At 42.6% G+C, this 20,217-nt stretch overlaps 1 protein-coding gene across 1 annotated transcript in view; it reads left to right on the forward strand.

Moving 5' to 3' along the window:
* Positions 1 to 20,217, forward strand: part of GORASP2 (golgi reassembly stacking protein 2) — a 178,896-nt gene that overhangs the window by 118,095 nt on the left and 40,584 nt on the right. The window contains exons 6-7 of the mRNA XM_053698425.1: positions 1,038 to 1,170; positions 1,733 to 1,856. Coding sequence (XP_053554400.1) covers positions 1,038 to 1,170; positions 1,733 to 1,856 — 257 coding nt within the window. The remainder of the gene's footprint in view (positions 1 to 1,037; positions 1,171 to 1,732; positions 1,857 to 20,217) is intronic.

The following is a 20,217-nucleotide window of genomic DNA, read 5'->3' on the forward strand; positions in this document are numbered from 1 at the left end:
CTACTCCCCTCTCTCTCCTCTCCCCTCTCTCTCCCCTCTCCTGTCTCTCTCCCCTCTCTCTCCCCTCTCCCCTCTCTCTCCCCTCTCTCTCCCCTCTCCCCTCTCTCTCCCCTCTCCCTCTCTCTCTCTCTCTCTCTCTCTCTCTCTCTCTCTTTCTCTCTCTCTTTCTCTCTCTCTCTTTCTCTCTCTCTCTCTCTCTCTCTCTCTCTCTCTCTCTCTCTCTCTCTCTCTCTCTCTCCTCTCCCCTCTCTCTCCCCCCTTCTCTCCCCTCTCTCTCCCCTCTCTCTCCCCTCTCTCTCCCCTCTCTCTCCCCTCTCCCCTCTCTCTCCCCTCTCCCCTCTCTCTCCCCTCTCCCCTCTCTCTCCCCTCTCCCCTCTCTCTCCCCTCTCTCTCCCCTCTCCCCTCTCTCTCCCCTCTCTCCCTCTCTCTCCCCTCTCCCCTCTCTCTCCCCTCTCCCCTCTCTCTCCCCTCTCCCCTCTCTCTCCCCTCTCTCTCCCCTCTCTCTCCCCTCTCTCTCCCCTCTCCCCTCTCTCTCCCCTCTCCCCTATATATATATATATATATATATATATATATATATATATATACATCCATCCCACACACGCACTCTAACAGTCCATACATCTGCCGGGGTACCGTTCAACAAGATATTCACAATAAGTCCCAAAGAATTGCACTCTGTTTACAAGTATACAGTGGATATAAAAAGTTCTGAAATGATTTATCTTTGTCTCGTTTTTTTACATCACAGAAACCTGACATTTTAACAGGGGTGTGTAGACTTTTTATATCCATTGTATATGTTTATGTATATTATATATGCATATATGAGAGAGAATGTCATTCTCATTCTCAATGTCATTCAAACTTTTTTTTTTTTCTTTGTAGAAAAACTGTGTATCAAAAATCTATGCTTTGTGTTTTTTTTATCCTTGAGGGAGAAATAAAAACATCAATTTCAACTTTTATTCAAATAAATTGTAAATTTGATGTGTGTTGCATGATGTTTACTGTTATATAATATTTATTTATTATAGCTTAGGTTGTGGTATTGGTTATGGGTACCTACATCGGATCCCAACTCGTCCATTTGAAGAGGGAAAGAAGATTTCTCTGCCTGGACAGGTTCCAGGTGCTCCACTAAGTCCCCTAAAAGATGGTTTTACAGAGGTATTCTAATCTATACTGATTCTTTTATCATAGCATAGTGGAAGAATGAGACAGGGAAAGGATACGTGAATCAAGAATGAGATTGTTAGATGTGGAGGGGAAGATAAGGAAGGATGATTAGTCTGTGGATGAGAAGTCCGAGAGGTGGGGTGTTGGGAGATTATTATTGGTAAGAAGAGGCTCAGGTGCCAGATTGAGTGAAGAGGATGGGGTGGCTAAAGGATGAATGAATTTAAAGAGAATAGTGTGGTATTTGAGAATTCTAATATGTGGGCAAATGACAAAAAAAAAAACCATAATGGAAAATGAGGAAAAAATCTTATTGTGAGTTTTTAAGAAAATTCTGAAAAAGACATACTAGTTGTCAGAAAAAGCACAGAATCTTTTATTGATTAGAGGATTAATGAATATGACTAACCTATCTGCTAGAGCTAGAAATGTTTTAGTTCAAATATATAATTAGTTGCTCATTTTAATGAATATGCCCATTTAAGTGAAACATTAAAGTTCTTACTTGTATAGGCCTAGGAATGGAAATGCTCAATCACTTCTTTTCTTTTAGGTCCAACTGTCCTCTGTAAACTCTCCTCCTACATTACCCCTTGGAAGCACAGGAATTGAAGCAAGCCTGTCTGGTCTTACGCTTGGATCCAATTCACCGGCAGTCAGTAGTGTTATTAATTCAGGTATCTTATTTTAACTGCCAAGAACAGTTTGCATTATCTTCCTGCAGCTCAGCTGCTCCTATCTGTACAACAAATTAGTTCCCTATTGAAAACGTTTATATCCAGCAGCACAAACCGCTACTCCCGTATATTTAAATCTTGGTTCCAGTAAATTCCTATAGAACGGTGTACCATTGAGACCGAGAGTCCCAGATATATTTATTTGCTACTTTTGATGATGGTATACTTTTAAATATGTACAGCAGCGCACATCCAAGACACGATGGAAGCCTTTTGTAACACATGGTATTACTCGATATTGCAGGGAAACAAGGTGTAACTCAGTGTGGCTCTTTTCTTCTGTTATGTGTGATCAGTCCACGGGTCATCATTACTTCTGGGATATAACTCCTCCCCAACAGGAAATGCAAGAGGATTCACCCAGCAGAGCTGCATATAGCTCCTCCCCTCTACGTCACTCCCAGTCATTCTCTTGCACCCAACGACTAGATAGGATGTGTGAGAGGACTATGGTGATTATACTTAGTTTTTATAACTTCAATCAAAAGTTTGTTATTTTACAATAGCACCGGAGCGTGTTATTGCCTCTCTGGCAGAGTTTGAAGAAGAATCTACCAGAGTTTTTACTATGATTTTAACCGGAGTAGTTAAGATCATATTGCTGTTTCTCGGCCATCTGAGGGAGGTAAAAGCTTCAGATCAGGGGACAGCGGGCAGATGAATCTGCATTGAGGTATGTAGCAGTTTTTATTTTCTGAATGGAATTGATGAGAAAATCCTGCCATACCGTTATAATGACATGTATGTATACTCTACACTTCAGTATTCTGGGGATGGTATTTCACTGGAATTACTCTGTTAAAAGTACATTAAACCTTTTAATAGGTATTTATTATGTTAAACGTTTTTTGCTGGAATGTAGAATCGTTTGCATTTTCTGAGGTACTGAGTGAATAAATGTTTGGGCATTATTTTTCCACTTGGCAGTTGCTTGTTTTAATTGTGACAGTTTCGTTTCTCTCTCACTGCTGTGTGTGAGGGGGAGGGGCCGTTTTTGGCGCTCTTTGCTACGCATCAAAAATTTCCAGTCAGTTACTCTTGTATTTCCTGCATGATCCGGTTCATCTCTAACAGAACTCAGGGGTCTTCAAACTTCTTTGGAGGGAGGTAGATTCTCTCAGCAGAGCTGTGAGACTTATATATTGACTGTGATTAAAAACGTTGCTCTGTAATTTTTATGTTTCAAATTTAATTATTGTTACTTTACTAATGGGAACAAACCTTTGCTAAAAGTTGTGTTGTTTTTAAGGATTGATGTTTTAACTGTTTTTCAGTTCATTATTTCAACTGTCATTTAATCGTTTAGTGCTTCTTTGAGGCACAGTACGTTTTTGTTAAATAAGATTGTAACCAAGTTGCAAGTTTATTGCTAGTGTGTTAAACATGTCTGATTCAGAGGAAGATACCTGTGTCATTTGTTCCAATGCCAAGGTGGAGCCCAATAGAAATTTATGTACTAACTGTATTGATGCTACTTTAAATAAAAGCCAATCTGTACAAATTGAACAAATTTCACCAAACAGCGAGGGGAGAGTTATGCCGACTAACTCGCCTCACGTGTCAGTACCTGCATCTCCCGCCCGGGAGGTGCGTGATATTGTGGCGCCTAGTACATCTGGGCGGCCATTACAGATAACATTACAAGATATGGCTACTGTTATGACTGAAGTTTTGGCTAAATTACCAGAACTAAGAGGCAAGCGTGATCACTCTGGGGTGAGAACAGAGTGCGCTGATAATACTAGGGCCATGTCTGATACTGCGTCACAGCTTGCAGAGCATGAGGACGGAGAGCTTCATTCTGTGGGTGACGGTTCTGATCCAAACAGATTGGATTCAGATATTTCAAATTTTAAATTTAAATTGGAGAACCTCCGTGTATTACTAGGGGAGGTTTTAGCGGCTCTTAATGATTGTAACACTGTTGCAATACCAGAGAAATTGTGTAGGTTGGATAAATACTTTGCGGTACCGGCGAGTACTGACGTTTTTCCTATACCTAAGAGACTAACTGAAATTGTTACTAAGGAGTGGGATAGACCCGGTGTGCCGTTCTCACCCCCTCCAATATTTAGAAAGATGTTTCCAATAGACGCCACCACACGGGACTTATGGCAAACGGTCCCTAAGGTGGAGGGAGCAGTTTCTACTTTAGCTAAGCGTACCACTATCCCGGTGGAGGATAGCTGTGCTTTTTCAGATCCAATGGATAAAAAATTAGAGGGTTACCTTAAGAAAATGTTTGTTCAACAAGGTTTTATATTGCAACCCCTTGCATGCATCGCGCCGATTACGGCTGCGGCAGCATTTTGGATTGAGTCTCTGGAAGAGAACCTTAGTTCAGCTACGCTGGACGACATTACGGACAGGCTTAGAGTCCTTAAACTAGCTAATTCATTCATTTCGGAGGCCGTAGTACATTTAACCAAACTTACGGCTAAGAACTCAGGATTCGCCATTCAGGCACGTAGGGCGCTGTGGCTAAAATCCTGGTCAGCTGATGTAACTTCTAAGTCCAAATTACTTAATATACCTTTCAAGGGGCAAACTTTATTTGGGCCCGGTTTGAAAGAAATTATCGCTGACATTACAGGAGGTAAGGGCCACGCCCTGCCTCAAGACAAAGCCAAAGCTAAGGCTAGACAGTCTAATTTTCGTCCCTTTCGGAATTTCAAGGCAGGAGCAGCACCAACTTCCACTGCACCAAAACAGGAAGGAGCTGTTGCTCGTTACAGACAAGGCTGGAAACCTAACCAGTCCTGGAACAAGGGCAAGCAGGCCAGGAAACCTGCTGCTGCCCCAAAGACAGCATGAACCGAGGGCCCCCGATCCGGGACCGGATCTAGTGGGGGGCAGACTCTCTCTCTTCGCCCAGGCTTGGGCAAGAGATGTTCAGGATCCCTGGGCGCTAGAGATCATATCTCAGGGATACCTTCTAGACTTCAAATTCTCTCCCCCAAGAGGGAGATTTCATCTGTCAAGGTTGTCAACAAACCAGATAAAGAAAGAAGCGTTTCTACGCTGTGTACAAGATCTGTTATTAATGGGAGTGATCCATCCGGTTCCGCGGTCGGAACAAGGACAAGGGTTTTACTCAAACCTGTTTGTGGTTCCCAAAAAAGAGGGAACTTTCAGGCCAATCTTGGATTTAAAGATCCTAAACAAATTCCTAAGAGTTCCATCGTTCAAAATGGAAACTATTCGGACAATCTTACCCATGATCCAAAAGGGTCAGTACATGACCACAGTGGATTTAAAGGATGCTTACCTTCACATACCGATTCACAAAGATCATTACCGGTATCTAAGGTTTGCCTTCTTAGACAGGCATTACCAGTTTGTAGCTCTTCCATTCGGATTGGCTACGGCTCCAAGAATCTTCACAAAGGTTCTGGGTGCCCTTCTGGCGGTACTAAGACCGCAAGGAATTTCGGTAGCTCCGTACCTAGACGACATTCTGATACAAGCTTCAAGCTTTCAAACTGCCAAGTCTCATACAGAGTTAGTTCTGGCATTTCTAAGGTCGCATGGATGGAAAGTGAACGAAAAGAAGAGTTCTCTCTTTCCTCTCACAAGAGTTCCATTCTTGGGGACTCTTATAGATTCTGTAGAAATGAAGATTTATCTGACAGAAGACAGATTAACAAAGCTTCTAAATGCATGCCGTGTCCTTCATTCCATTCAACTCCCGTCAGTAGCTCAATGCATGGAGGTGATCGGCTTAATGGTAGCAGCAATGGACATAGTACCCTTTGCACGTCTACATCTCAGACCGCTGCAATTGTGCATGCTGAGTCAGTGGAATGGGGATTACTCAGACTTGTCCCCTACTCTGAATCTGGATCAAGAGACCAGAAACTCTCTTCTATGGTGGCTTTCTCGGCCACATCTGTCCAGGGGGATGCCATTCAGCAGGCCGGACTGGACAATTGTAACAACAGACGCCAGCCTACTAGGTTGGGGCGCTGTCTGGAATTCTCTGAAGGCTCAGGGACAATGGAATCAGGAGGAAAGTCTCCTGCCAATAAACATTCTGGAATTGAGAGCAGTTCTCAATGCCCTTCTGGCTTGGCCCCAGTTAAAAACTCGGGGGTTCATCAGGTTTCAGTCGGACAACATCACGACTGTAGCTTACATCAACCATCAAGGAGGGACAAGAAGCTCCCTAGCAATGATGGAAGTATCAAAGATAATTCGCTGGGCAGAGTCTCACTCTTGCCACCTGTCAGCAATCCACATCCCGGGAGTGGAGAACTGGGAGGCGGATTTCTTGAGTCGCCAGACTTTTCATCCGGGGGAGTGGGAACTTCATCCGGAGGTCTTTGCCCAAATACTTCGACGTTGGGGCAAACCAGAGATAGATCTCATGGCGTCTCGCCAGAACGCCAAACTTCCTCGCTACGGGTCCAGATCCAGGGATCCGGGAGCAGTTCTGATAGATGCTTTGACAGCACCTTGGAACTTCGGGATGGCTTATGTGTTTCCACCCTTCCCGCTGCTTCCTCGATTGATTGCCAAAATCAAACAGGAGAGAGCATCAGTGATTCTAATAGCGCCTGCATGGCCACGCAGGACTTGGTATGCAGATCTAGTGGACATGTCATCCTGTCCGCCTTGGTCTCTACCTCTAAGACAGGACCTTCTGATACAGGGTCCATTCAAACATCAAAATCTAACTTCTCTGAAGCTGACTGCTTGGAAATTGAACGCTTGATTTTATCAAAACGTGGTTTTTCTGAGTCGGTTATTGATACCCTGATACAGGCTAGGAAGCCTGTTACCAGAAGGATTTACCATAAGATATGGCGTAAATACCTATACTGGTGCGAATCCAAAGGTTACTCCTGGAGTAAGGTTAGGATTCCTAGGATATTGTCCTTTCTACAAGAAGGTTTAGAAAAGGGTTTATCGGCTAGCTCATTAAAGGGACAGATCTCAGCTCTGTCCATCTTGTTACACAGGCGTCTGTCAGAAAATCCAGACGTCCAGGCCTTTTGTCAGGCTTTAGCTAGGATAAAGCCTGTGTTTAAAACTGTTGCTCCGCCATGGAGTTTAAACCTTGTTCTTAACGTTCTACAAGGAGTTCCGTTTGAACCCCTTCATTCCATTGATATAAAGTTGTTATCTTGGAAAGTGTTATTTTTAATGGCTATTTCTTCGGCTCGGAGAGTCTCTGAGTTATCAGCTTTACATTGTGATTCTCCTTATTTGATTTTTCATTCAGATAAGGTAGTTCTGCGTACAAAACCTGGGTTCTTACCTAAGGTAGTCACTAACAGGAACATCAATCAAGAGATCGTGGTGCCTTCCCTGTGCCCGAATCCTTCTTCAAAGAAGGAACGTCTTCTACACAATCTAGATGTAGTTCGTGCCCTCAAGTTCTACTTGCAGGCAACTAAGGATTTTCGACAAACGTCTTCCCTGTTTGTCGTGTACTCTGGTCAGAGGAGAGGTCATAAGGCTTCGGCTACCTCTCTCTCCTTCTGGCTTTGTAGCATAATTCGTTTAGCCTATGAGACTGCTGGACAGCAGCCTCCTGAAAGAATTACAGCTCATTCTACTAGAGCTGTGGCTTCCACTTGGGCCTTTAAGAATGAGGCCTCTGTTGAACAGATTTGCAAGGCTGCAACTTGGTCTTCGCTTCATACTTTTTCCAAATTTTACAAATTTGACACTTTTGCTTCTTCGGAGGCTATTTTTGGGAGAAAGGTTCTTCAGGCAGTGGTTCCTTCTGTATAATGAGCCTGCCTATCCCTCCCGTCATCCGTGTACTTTTGCTTTGGTATTGGTATCCCAGAAGTAATGATGACCCGTGGACTGATCACACATAACAGAAGAAAACATAATTTATGCTTACCTGATAAATTCCTTTCTTCTGTTGTGTGATCAGTCCACGGCCCGCCCTGTTTTTTAAGGCAGGTAAATATCTTTTAAATTATACTCCAGTCACCACTTCACCCTTGGTTTCTCCTTTCTCGTTGATTCTTGGTCGAATGACTGGGAGTGACGTAGAGGGGAGGAGCTATATGCAGCTCTGCTGGGTGAATCCTCTTGCATTTCCTGTTGGGGAGGAGTTATATCCCAGAAGTAATGATGACCCGTGGACTGATCACACAACAGAAGAAAGGAATTTATCAGGTAAGCATAAATTATGTTTTTATCAGTATGGAATCAAGGGTTAATATCTCCGGTGGGGGATTATTGAACAGGGGGTATTAATCACTTAATTTATTTTATTATGGTTATGCTGTGACATGTGAGATGAGGCTAAGGCAGATGTTGGAACGTACAGGTTTTACTTTAGTTTTTGCAAGCTGCGCAGGCTGAAGGGGCTTGGTGCACTTTTTCCTATAGCAGGGGCAGTCCTGCATTGCACACCACGTGACCGCGTGTGGTCACCCTACTTCCTCTTTCCTGACCGTGCGGTTTAGCGGAAAAGAAGCGGTTTCTCTGTTTTAGCCTAGGTCATAGGAGGTGGTGAGTGCCCCAGCCATTGGGGGTATAAAGGTGCCGTTTTCTCTTATTACTCAATGGTCTGTTTTATAAGCGCAAGCTATATGGAGGATTCTGATGCGTTAGAGGGTACTCCCTCTTTACCTAAGTCAAGTACCTGTCTATATTGTGAGGAGACCGTAGTATTTCTGCCTGCTCAATTATGTCCCACATGCCTTGATAATGTAATCATGTCAAAGAAAGTTAATGTTTAGTACCACTAAGCCGTTCACCTCTGAGGAGTTTGTCCCGTGAGGTGCACACCCTTCAGATATCTAATACACATGCAGCTTCCCGTAGCACTCCTAATCCTCCATCTGGAGGGGGCCCTTTTACCGCCAGACTTTACTGAGCAGTTACAAATGGCAGTGTCTGCGACCTTTTTAGTGCTTTACCTCGCCCTGCTAAGCGCAAGGTAAAATATTGCTATCCTTCCCAGGGGTCATCTACTAGCTTATTGGATTTATCTGATTCAAGATTATCCACTGATGAAGACGTCTGATACTTCAGAGGATGCTCTTTCTGGGTGGTATTCTGCTTGCTCTAAGCCTCCAGCTGCGGAGGAATCAGACTTTAGATTTAGGATTGAACACTTACGTTTTCTGCTAAAGGAGGTTTTGGCTACTTTAGAGGTCCCAGAGCCTAAATTGCCTGAGGAACCTTTGATTCCTAAATTAGGTAGGGTCTACGAGGACAGGGTTGTACCACAGACTTTCTCGGTTTCCTTAAAGATGGCAAACATTATTAAGAATGAATGGAAAATACTTGGTTCTTCTTTTTCCCCTTCTTTCTTTAAATATGATTCCCGGTTCCGGACTCTCAATTGGAGTTGTGGGATTCCATCCCCAAGGTGGATGGCACTATCTCCACACTTGAAAATCGTACTACTATCCCGCTTGAGGATAGTTCATCCTTTAAAGAGCCCATGGATAAGAAGATAGAAACTCTGTTAAAGATATTTCAACATACAGGATATTATTTTCAACCGGCAGCAGCAGTTGCTGCGGTTGCTGGAGCGACTACCTGCTGGTGTAACTCCTTATCTGAGTTGATCGATATGGAGGGTCCCCTCAACGTCATCCAGGAAAGAATTAAGGCCTTAAGGGTGGCTAATTCTTTTTTATTTGTGATGCAAATAAGCAGATTATTCGCCTGAATGCTAAGGCATCAGGTTTTTCTGTTTAAGCCCGCAGGGCACTCTGGCTGAAGTCCTGGTCTGCGGACATGACTTCTAAGTCCAGACTTCTTTCCCTCCCATTTAAGGAAAATATTGTATTTGGTCCACGGTTACGGGAGGCAAAGGTGCCTTTTTACCAGATATAGATAGATATATATATAGATAGATAGATAGATATAGAGAGAGAGTCCACGGATTTCATCCTTGTGGGATTACGCCTCCTGGTCAGCAGGAGGAGACAAAGAGCACCACACCAGAGCTGTATATATAGCTCCTCCCTTCCCTCCCACTCCAGTCATTCTCTTTGCCTGTGTTAGTGATAGGAAGAGGTAAAGTGAGGTGTTAGTTATAGATTCTTCAATCAAGAGTTTATTTCTCCAACATTGGTGTGTCCGGTCCACGGCGTCATCCTTACTTGTGGGATATTCTCTTTCCCAACAGGAAATGGCAGAGTCCCAGCAAAGCTGGTCACATGATCCCTCCTAGGCTCCGCCCACCCCAGTCATTCTCTTTGCCGTTGCACAGGCAACATCTCCACGGAGATGGTTAAGAGTTTTTTGTAGTTTTATTCTTCTATCAAGTGTTTGTTATTTTAAAATAGTGCTGGTATGTACTATTTACTCTGAAACAGAAAAGGATGAAGATTTCTGTTTGTAAGAGGAAGATGATTTTTAGCAGACAGTAACTAAAATCGATTGCTGTTTCCACATAGGACTGTTGAGATGAAGTAACTTCAGTTGGGGGAAACAGTTAGCAGTCTTTTCTGCTTAAGGTATGACTAGCCATATTTCTAACAAGACCATGTAATGCTGGAAGGCTGTCATTTCCCCTCATGGGGACCGGTAAGCCATTTTCTTAGTTAAACATAAAAGAATAAAGGGCTTCAAAAAGGGCTTAAAAACTGGTAGACATTTTTCTGGGCTAAAACAATTGCTTTACTAGGCATATTATGCAGATTCTAACTAATTATTGGTATTATAATCTTGGGGAACGTTTAGAAAAACGGCAGGCACTGTGTTGGACACCTTTTTCAGATGGGGGCCTTTCTAGTTATAGACAGAGCCTCATTCTGGGACTGTATAGGGGTTAAATGTAAAAACGGCTCCGGTTCCGTTAATTTAAGGGTTAAAGCTCTGAAATTTGGTGTGCAATACTTTAAATGCTTTAAGACACTGTGGTGAAATTTTGGTGAATGTTGAACAATTCCTTCATACTTTTTCACATATTCAGTAATAAAGTGTTTTCAGTTTGAAATTTAAAGTGACAGTAACGGTTTTATTTTAAAACGTTTTTTGTGCTTTGTTGACAAGTTTAAGCCTGTTTAACATGTCTGTACCATCAGATAAGCTATGTTCTATATGTATGAAAGCCAATGTGTCTCCCCATTTAAATTTGTGATAATTGTGCCATAGTGTCCAAACAAAGTAAGGACAGTAATGCAACAGATAATGATATTGCCCAAGATGATTCCTCAAATGAGGGGAGTAAACATGATACTACATCATCCCCTACTGTGTCTACACCAGTTATGCCCACACAGGAGGCCCCTAGTACATCTAGTGCGCCAATACTTATTACCATGCAACAATTAACGGCTGTAATGGATAACTCCATAGCAAATCTTTTATCCAAAATGCCTACTTATCAGAGAAAGCGCGATTGCTCTGTTTTAAACACTGAAGAGCAAGAGGACGCTGATGATAACTGTTCTGACATACCCTCACACCTATCTCAAGGGGCCATGAGGGAGGTTTTGTCTGATGGAGAAATTTCAGATTCAGGAAATATTTCTCATCAAGCTGAACCTGATGTTGTGACATTTAAATTTAAATTAGAACATCTCCGCGCACTGCTTAAGGAGGTGTTATCTACTCTGGATGATTGTGACAATTTGGTCATTCCAGAGAAATTATGTAAGATGGACAAGTTCCTAGAGGTTCCGGTGCCCCCCGACGCTTTTCCTATACCCAAGCGGGTGGCGGACATAGTAAATAAAGAGTGCGAAAGGCCCGGCATACCTTTTGTTCCCCCCCCTATATTTAAGAAATTATTTCCTATAGTCGACCCCAGAAAGGACTTATGGCAGACAGTCCCCAAGGTCGAGGGGGCGGTTTCTACTCTAAACAAGCGCACTACTATTCCTATCGAAGATAGTTGTGCTTTCAAAGATCCTATGGATAAGAAATTAGAGGGTTTGCTTAAAAAGATTTTTGTACAGCAAGGTTACCTTCTACAACCAATTTCATGCATTGTTCCTGTCACTACGGCAGCGTGTTTCTGGTTCGAGGAACTAGAAAAATCGCTCAGTAAAGAATCTTCGTATGAGGAGGTTATGGACAGAGTTCAAGCACTTAAATTGGCTAACTCTTTTGTTTTAGATGCCGCTTTGCAATTAGCTAGATTAGCGGCGAAAAATTCAGGGTTTGCTGTCGTGGCGCGCAGAGTGCTTTGGCTAAAGTCTTGGTCAGCGGATGTGTCTTCCAAGACAAAATTGCTTAACATTCCTTTCAAAGGTAAAACATTATTTGGACCTGATTTGAAAGAGATTATTTCAGACATCACTGGGGGAAAGGGCCACGCCCTCCCACAGGATAGGTCTTTTAAGGCTAATAATAAGCCTAATTTTCGCCCCTTTCGCAGAAACGGACCAGTCTCTAATTCTGTATCCTCTAAGCAAGAGGGTAATACTTCACAACCCAAACCAGCCTGGAAACCAATGCAAGGCTGGAACAAGGGTAAGCAGGCCAAGAAGCCTACCACTGCTACCAAAACAGCATGAAGGGATAGCCCCCGATCCGGGACCGGATCTAGTGGGGGGCAGACTTTCTCTCTTTGCTCAGGCTTGGGCAAGAGATGTTCAGTGTCCTTGGGCGCTAGAAATAGTTTCTCAAGGTTATCTCCTGGAATTCAAGGAACTACCCCCAAGGGGAAGGTTCCACAGGTCTCAATTATCTTCAAACCAAATAAAGAGACAGGCATTCTTACATTGTGTAGAAGACCTGTTAAAGATGGGAGTGATGCATCCAGTTCCAATAAGAGAACAAGGAATGGGATTTTATTCCAATCTGTTCATAGTTCCCAGAAAAGAGGGAACATTCAGACCAATTTTGGATCTAAAGATCCTAAACAAATTTCTCAGGGTACCATCGTTCAAAATGGAAACTATTCGAACGATCCTACCTACTATCCAGGAAAATCAATTTATGACTACCGTGGATTTAAAGGATGCGTACCTACATATTCCTATCCACAAGGAACATCATCAGTTCCTAAGGTTCGCTTTTCTGGACAAGCATTACCAGTTTATGGCACTTCCATTTGGATTAGCCACTGCTCCAAGGATTTTCACAAAGGTACTAGGGTCCCTTCTAGCGGTTCTAAGACCAAGGGGCATTGCAGTAGTACCTTACTTGGACGACATCCTGATTCAAGCGTCGTCCCTGTCAAAAGCAAAGGCTCATACGGACATCGTCCTAGCCTTTCTCAGATCTCACGGATGGAAGGTGAACAAAGAAAAAAGTTCTCTGTCCCCGTCAACAAGAGTTCCCTTCTTGGGAACAATAATAGATTCCTTAGAAATGAGGATTTTTCTGACAGAGGTCAGAAAATCAAAACTTCTAAGCTCTTGTCAAGTACTTCATTCTGTTCCTCGTCCTTCCATAGCGCAGTGCATGGAAGTAATAGGATTGATGGTTGCAACAATGGACATAGTTCCTTTTGCACGAATTCATCTAAGACCATTACAACTGTGCATGCTCAGACAGTGGAATGGGGATTATACAGACTTGTCTCCGACGATTCAAGTAGATCAAAAGACCAGAGATTCACTCCGTTGGTGGCTGACCCTGGACAATCTGTCACAGGGAATGAGCTTCCGCAGACCAGAGTGGGTCATTGTCACGACCGACGCCAGCCTAGTGGGCTGGGGCGCGGTCTGGGAATCCCTGAAAGCTCAGGGTCTATGGTCTCGGGAAGAGTCTCTTCTCCCGATAAACATTCTGGAACCGAGAGCGATATTCAATGCTCTCAGAGCTTGGCCTCAACTAGCAAAGGCCAAATTCATAAGGTTTCAGTCAGACAACATGACGACCGTTGCATATATCAATCATCAGGGGGGAACAAGGACTTCCCTGGCGATGAAAGAAGTGACCAAGATAATTCAATGGGCGGAGGATCACTCCTGCCACTTGTCTGCGATCCACATCCCAGGAGTGGAAAATTGGGAAGCGGATTTTCTGAGTCGTCAGACATTTCATCCGGAGGAGTGGGAACTCCATCCGGAAATCTTTGCCCAAATAACTCAATTATGGGGCATTCCAGACATGGATCTGATGGCGTCTCGTCAGAACTTCAAGGTTCCTTGCTACGGGTCCAGATCCAGGGATCCCAAGGCGACCCTAGTAGATGCACTAGTAGCGCCTTGGACCTTCAACCTAGCTTATGTATTCCCACCGTTTCCTCTCATCCCCAGGCTGGTAGCCAGGATCAATCAGGAGAGGGCCTCGGTGATCTTGATAGCTCCTGCGTGGCCACGCAGGACTTGGTATGCAGACCTGGTGAATGTGTCATCGGCTCCACCATGGAAGCTACCTTTGAGACAGGACCTTCTTGTTCAGGGTCCATTCGAACATCCGAATCTGGTTTCCCTCCAACTGACGGCTTGGAGATTGAACGCTTGATTTTATCAAAGCGTGGGTTTTCAGATTCTGTAATAGATACTCTGATTCAGGCTAGAAAGCCTGTAACTAGAAAAATTTACCATAAAATATGGAAAAAATATATCTGTTGGTGTGAATCTAAAGGATTCCCATGGAACAAGATAAAAATTCCTAAGATTCTATCCTTTCTACAAGAAGGTTTGGAGAAAGGATTATCTGCAAGTTCTCTGAAGGGACAGATCTCTGCTTTATCTGTTTTACTTCACAAAAGACTGGCAGCTGTGCCAGATGTTCAAGCATTTGTTCAGGCTCTGGTTAGGATCAAGCCTGTTTACAGACCTTTGACTCCTCCTTGGAGTCTAAATCTAGTTCTTTCAGTTCTTCAAGGGGTTCCGTTTGAACCCTTACATTCCGTAGATATTAAGTTATTATCTTGGAAAGTTTTGTTTTTGGTTGCAATTTCTTCTGCTAGAAGAGTTTCAGAGTTATCTGCTCTGCAGTGTTCTCCGCCCTATCTGGTGTTCCATGCAGATAAGGTGGTTTTGCGTACTAAGCCTGGTTTTCTTCCGAAAGTTGTTTCCAACAAAAATATTAACCAGGAGATAGTTGTACCTTCTTTGTGTCCGAATCCAGTTTCAAAGAAGGAACGTTTGTTACACAATTTGGACGTAGTCCGTGCTCTAAAATTCTATTTAGAGGCTACTAAAGATTTCAGACAAACATCTTCCTTGTTTGTTGTTTATTCTGGTAAAAGGAGAGGTCAAAAAGCGACTTCTACCTCTCTTTCCTTTTGGCTTAAAAGCATTATCAGATTGGCTTATGAGACTGCCGGACGGCAGCCTCCTGAAAGAATCACAGCTCACTCCACTAGGGCTGTGGCTTCCACATGGGCCTTCAAGAACGAGGCTTCTGTTGACCAGATATGTAAGGCAGCGACTTGGTCTTCACTGCACACTTTTGCCAAATTTTACAAATTTGATACTTTTGCTTCTTCGGAGGCTATTTTTGGGAGAAAGGTTTTGCAAGCCGTGGTGCCTTCCATTTAGGTAACCTGATTTGCTCCCTCCCTTCATCCGTGTCCTAAAGCTTTGGTATTGGTTCCCACAAGTAAGGATGACGCCGTGGACAGGACACACCAATGTTGGAGAAAACAGAATTTATGCTTACCTGATAAATTACTTTCTCCAACGGTGTGTCCGGTCCACGGCCCGCCCTGGTTTTTTAATCAGGTCTGATGAATTATTTTCTCTAACTACAGTCACCACGGTATCATATGGTTTCTCCTATATATATTTCCTCCTGTCCGTCGGTCGAATGACTGGGGTGGGCGGAGCCTAGGAGGGATCATGTGACCAGCTTTGCTGGGACTCTTTGCCATTTCCTGTTGGGGAAGAGAATATCCCACAAGTAAGGATGACGCCGTGGACCGGACACACCGTTGGAGAAAGTAATTTATCAGGTAAGCATAAATTCTGTTTTTTAAAAGTAGTGCCAGAGGTGCTGCTTTGTTCTGGGGTGTAGCCTAGACCAGATCAGTCTCTACAGTAGAGCATTTGGTGGCTTTAAAGCAATGGGAACTTGTGGGACATAATTCTCACTGCGCCTCCCATACTGATGCTGCCCTGTTTGTAAAAGTCTAAGGGAAGAGATGTACTCAGTACTTTTTATTTCCACAGGCCAATGTGAGGACCTCGCAAGCCGGGTGGGCTGCCTTACTGCCAGGCAGCAATTTAAGTGCTGATTTTTTATTTCTGGGGACACGCTCACAGAAAGATTGGCACTTTTATTTATTAAGGGACACTGGATAACATTATCCCTAGGAGGGAGGACATGTTATTGGGCAGTAATTGCAGGCACTGAAAGGACGTGGAGAAGAGGCTCTCGTTTATACTAGCTTCTAACAACGGCTTTATGTACACTAGTAACCCGTCTGGAGGGCTGGTTTGTTTTTACGATAGACCGCATCACATGCAAGGTGTGTCGCATGCTTGAGGACATTCTTACTCCCCTGGACGTTATTGTAATATGCTATAACTGTCGGAAGGTTTGTTTTTTCGTATGTTAGTCCGCATGTAAGGTGTGTCGCATGCTTGAGGACATTCTTACTCCCCTGGACGTTAGGTTATATGTTATAACTGTCGGGAGGTTTGCTTAAGTTTTAGATGGGCTCGTTCTCCCGGCGGCTCCATTTTTACATTTTAGTCGCCCGGGAGTTTTTAGCTTGTTACGCCCACGATGGGCGGAGCTATGTTGCGCTGCATGTTTGTGCGCCATTATTCCACTGCTGTGTTAGAAGCAGTTTGTTCTGCGTACGTGGCAGGGAAGCATTTATGTGGACACACTAGAAGGATGTTTTCCTCTATAGTCCGGTTGCCTGTTTTTTTGATCAGTGACAGGCAGAGTCCTCTGCATATTTTACAAACTTAATACAGTGTGTTTTAAGGTTTAAAGTCACAGTCCCATATTATCCCATTTTTATTAACATGTTTCATGGTTAATGGGTTCATACAAATAACGTTATATTTGTTACTTAAAGAGACAGTTACTCTTATTATTGTGTTTCATTTTATTAATTTTAATGGGAATAAAATTGTCACATACACTTTCTGCCTCTCACCCTATGTATATTCTATGTTAATGAATTGATTTTAAAAAAAACTTAGGGCGTTTCCTTTATTTCAAAGGGTGAATAGGGATGTTACATACTATTTATGTCAGTCACACCCAGTATATCCAATGTTAATGGATTAAGTTATAATAACATTTGGGCGTTTTCCTTTGGTATTTAAAGACACAGTACCTCTGATTATGGTGTTCAATTTTATGGATTAACATGTGAATAAGGATATTTTTCCCTTTATGCCCTTTATACTATTGTAAAATCTTTTCTGTCTCATATGTGCGTACAGTTGCACTTCAGAGATAAGACTTTTTATTAGAGCCAACATTGTCTTGATTGTTGCATGAACCATTCGGACAAAACTTTTTTATATCCGCAGCCTTCTCAAGTGTCCTATATATAAAAAAGTAAAAATATAGATATATAGATATATAGAGATATAGATATAGATATATAGATATAGAGATATAGATATAGATATATAGATATAGATATAGATATATAGATATAGAAAGAGAAATAAGAAAGGCACTCTCCGTATACTTTAGTATAATAACTTTACTTTGGTGAACGTTTTCGGAGTCACCCCCGTCCTCAGACCTTACAAAACCAATAATACAGTGAACTATTTAAATGTTTACCTGGTGACGATCCTGCCAGAGTCTGTGGCGTCCTCCTAGCGCAACAGCGCATGCGCAAAAGTAAGTACAGAGGCCCTGGAGGTTCAAAAAAGTCACCAAGGTAAAAATCGTGAAAACATGTAAAAAATAAAGATAAAAACAGCAACAGTGTTAACATGAAAATTAAAAGTACACAGAGCACAAGATCGTTGAAATGGTAGCTGATGGACAAATACTATGTTGATATGATATAAGCATAAAATGTAGACATATAAGTATTGGTAAATATGTCCGGTAGATAAAGATGTTGAATGCAGTGTATAGCGGTATAAGTGGGGTACAGAGGATGTATCCAGATTACACATGACACTCTTTATAGGGACAATAAACACTCATAATTTGCAGCTAGAGTGTTAAACATCAACGCATCAAGTATGTAGCTTATAGCGCTGTTACGGCGACTGTTGCTAAGCAACCATATACAATGCCAGTAGGATCACACTATTATCGTTCATGAGTAAAAACAAACGGTTCTAAGGCGACAAAACTCATCGTATAAACCGCTCCTAATACTAAAACTAGCCATTCAGTGACCATACACAATATTATATGGGAACCATACTAGAGAAATCATTCTGTCTGCCGCCTATTATCGAGCTATCTTATAGCACATATACACTGGGAAATTAACTGAATGGTATATAATAATCTAAATATTAATATTCAGTTCACATACTGATTAGCCTGAACACCACAACACTGGCCATACAGCATTAGCTGCAGTCCCATCACTGGCCATATAGCATAACCTGCAGTCCCATCAATGCTCCAAAGTTCTCAAATCATCAATCGTAATGCTAATACCGTACAGTGTAGTTCATCATATCCCAAACAAAAAATACCAAATGTTTAGTATGTAGATACCAAGGTGCCAAAAGGAACATAATTCTTAAATACTCAAAATAGGAGGACCACAAAAAGTACCTCCCACAATAGCTTATTATTTCACCATATGCTATGTCCTGCCAACAATCCAAAACAGGTATTGATCATCACACCAACTTATACTACTATCACTAAACAAGACTACTATTAAATCACAATCAGCATGCTCGGTAGTCATATCATATCCATATATATATGATGGTATCCCCACTAAGCCAGAGGTACAAAACATACAAACCTGAAACAAACAAGGGTACCCATCTCACAGTATAGTCTAATAGGTTTTCGAATTTAAATCTATGTTACCATGTATTAAAGCACCTATGCATATAACTCCACCAGATGATATATAATCAATCATTCATTTAGATACATTTAGATACATTTAGGAATAAGACATTCCAATTTTCAATATTACAAACTTCACAAAAAGCACTGCATGTCGAAATGGACATTAAGCCCCTTAGGGACCAGAGTGTCAAGTGTGAAAATCCATAGACTTTCCCTCTGTAAGAGCACCCTACCTCTGTCACCACCCCTCGCTAGTGGTGGGACATGGTCAATGATAATGAAACGCAAATCAGTGTTTTTGTGTCTCGCCTGCAGAAAGTGTCTGGCTACCGGTTGGTTAGATTTACCATTCTCCAACGCTGCCCTAATGGCTGACCTATGGTTGGCCATTCTGGTGCGGGCATCATCCTGTCTCTTACCAACATAGAACTTGCCACACGGACAGTGGATCATGTATATGATGTAATTTGTAGTGCATGTGACACTGTCTAATTGTAAATTTTCTGTTGGTCCACGGATGTGTGAAAAATTTACTCTGGGTCATCCCACTGCATGTGGTGCATCCACTGCATCGAAAGCACCCATTTTTGGTGGTGTCTAACCATGTTTTAGACTTGTAACTTAGTCTGTTATCGGGTCGCATCAGGTGATCTCTTAAGGAGGCCGCCCTCCTATAACCAACAATCGGTAAGTCCATAGACTCGCAAAGCAGTTTTCTCCAACATAGGTGTGTCCGGTCCACGGCGTCATCCTTACTTGTGGGATATTCTCTTCCCCAACAGGAAATGGCAAAGAGCCCAGCAAAGCTGGTCACATGATCCCTCCTAGGCTCCGCCTACCCCAGTCATTCTCTTTGCCGTTGTACAGGCAACATCTCCACGGAGATGGCTTAGAGTTTTTTAGTGTTTAACTGTAGTTTTTCATTATTCAATCAAGAGTTTGTTATTTTCAAATAGTGCTGGTACGTACTATTTACTCAGAAACAGAAAAGAGATGAAGAATTCTGTTTGTATGAGGAAAATGATTTTAGCAACCGTAACTAAAATCCATGGCTGTTCCACACAGGACTGTTGAGAGCAATTAACTTCAGTTGGGGGAACAGTTTGCAGTCCCTTGCTGCTTGAGGTATGACACATTCTAACAAGACGATGTAATGCTGGAAGCTGTCATTTTCCCTATGGGATCCGGTAAGCCATGTTTATTACGATTGTAAATAAGGGCTTCACAAGGGCTTATTTAAACTGTAGACTTTTTCTGGGCTAAATCGATTGATTATTAACACATATTTAGCCTTGAGGAATCATTTTATCTGGGTATTTTGATATAATAATATCGGCAGGCACTGTTTTAGACACCTTATTCTTTAGGGGCTTTCCCAAAGCATAGGCAGAGTCTCATTTTCGCGCCGGTGTTGCGCACTTGTTTTTGAGAGGCATGGCATGCAGTCGCATGTGAGAGGAGCTCTGATACTTATAAAAGACTTCTGAAGGCGTCATTT

Source organism: Bombina bombina, chromosome 1, assembly GCF_027579735.1.
Source record: "Bombina bombina isolate aBomBom1 chromosome 1, aBomBom1.pri, whole genome shotgun sequence".
NCBI classification, from domain to species: domain Eukaryota; kingdom Metazoa; phylum Chordata; class Amphibia; order Anura; family Bombinatoridae; genus Bombina; species Bombina bombina.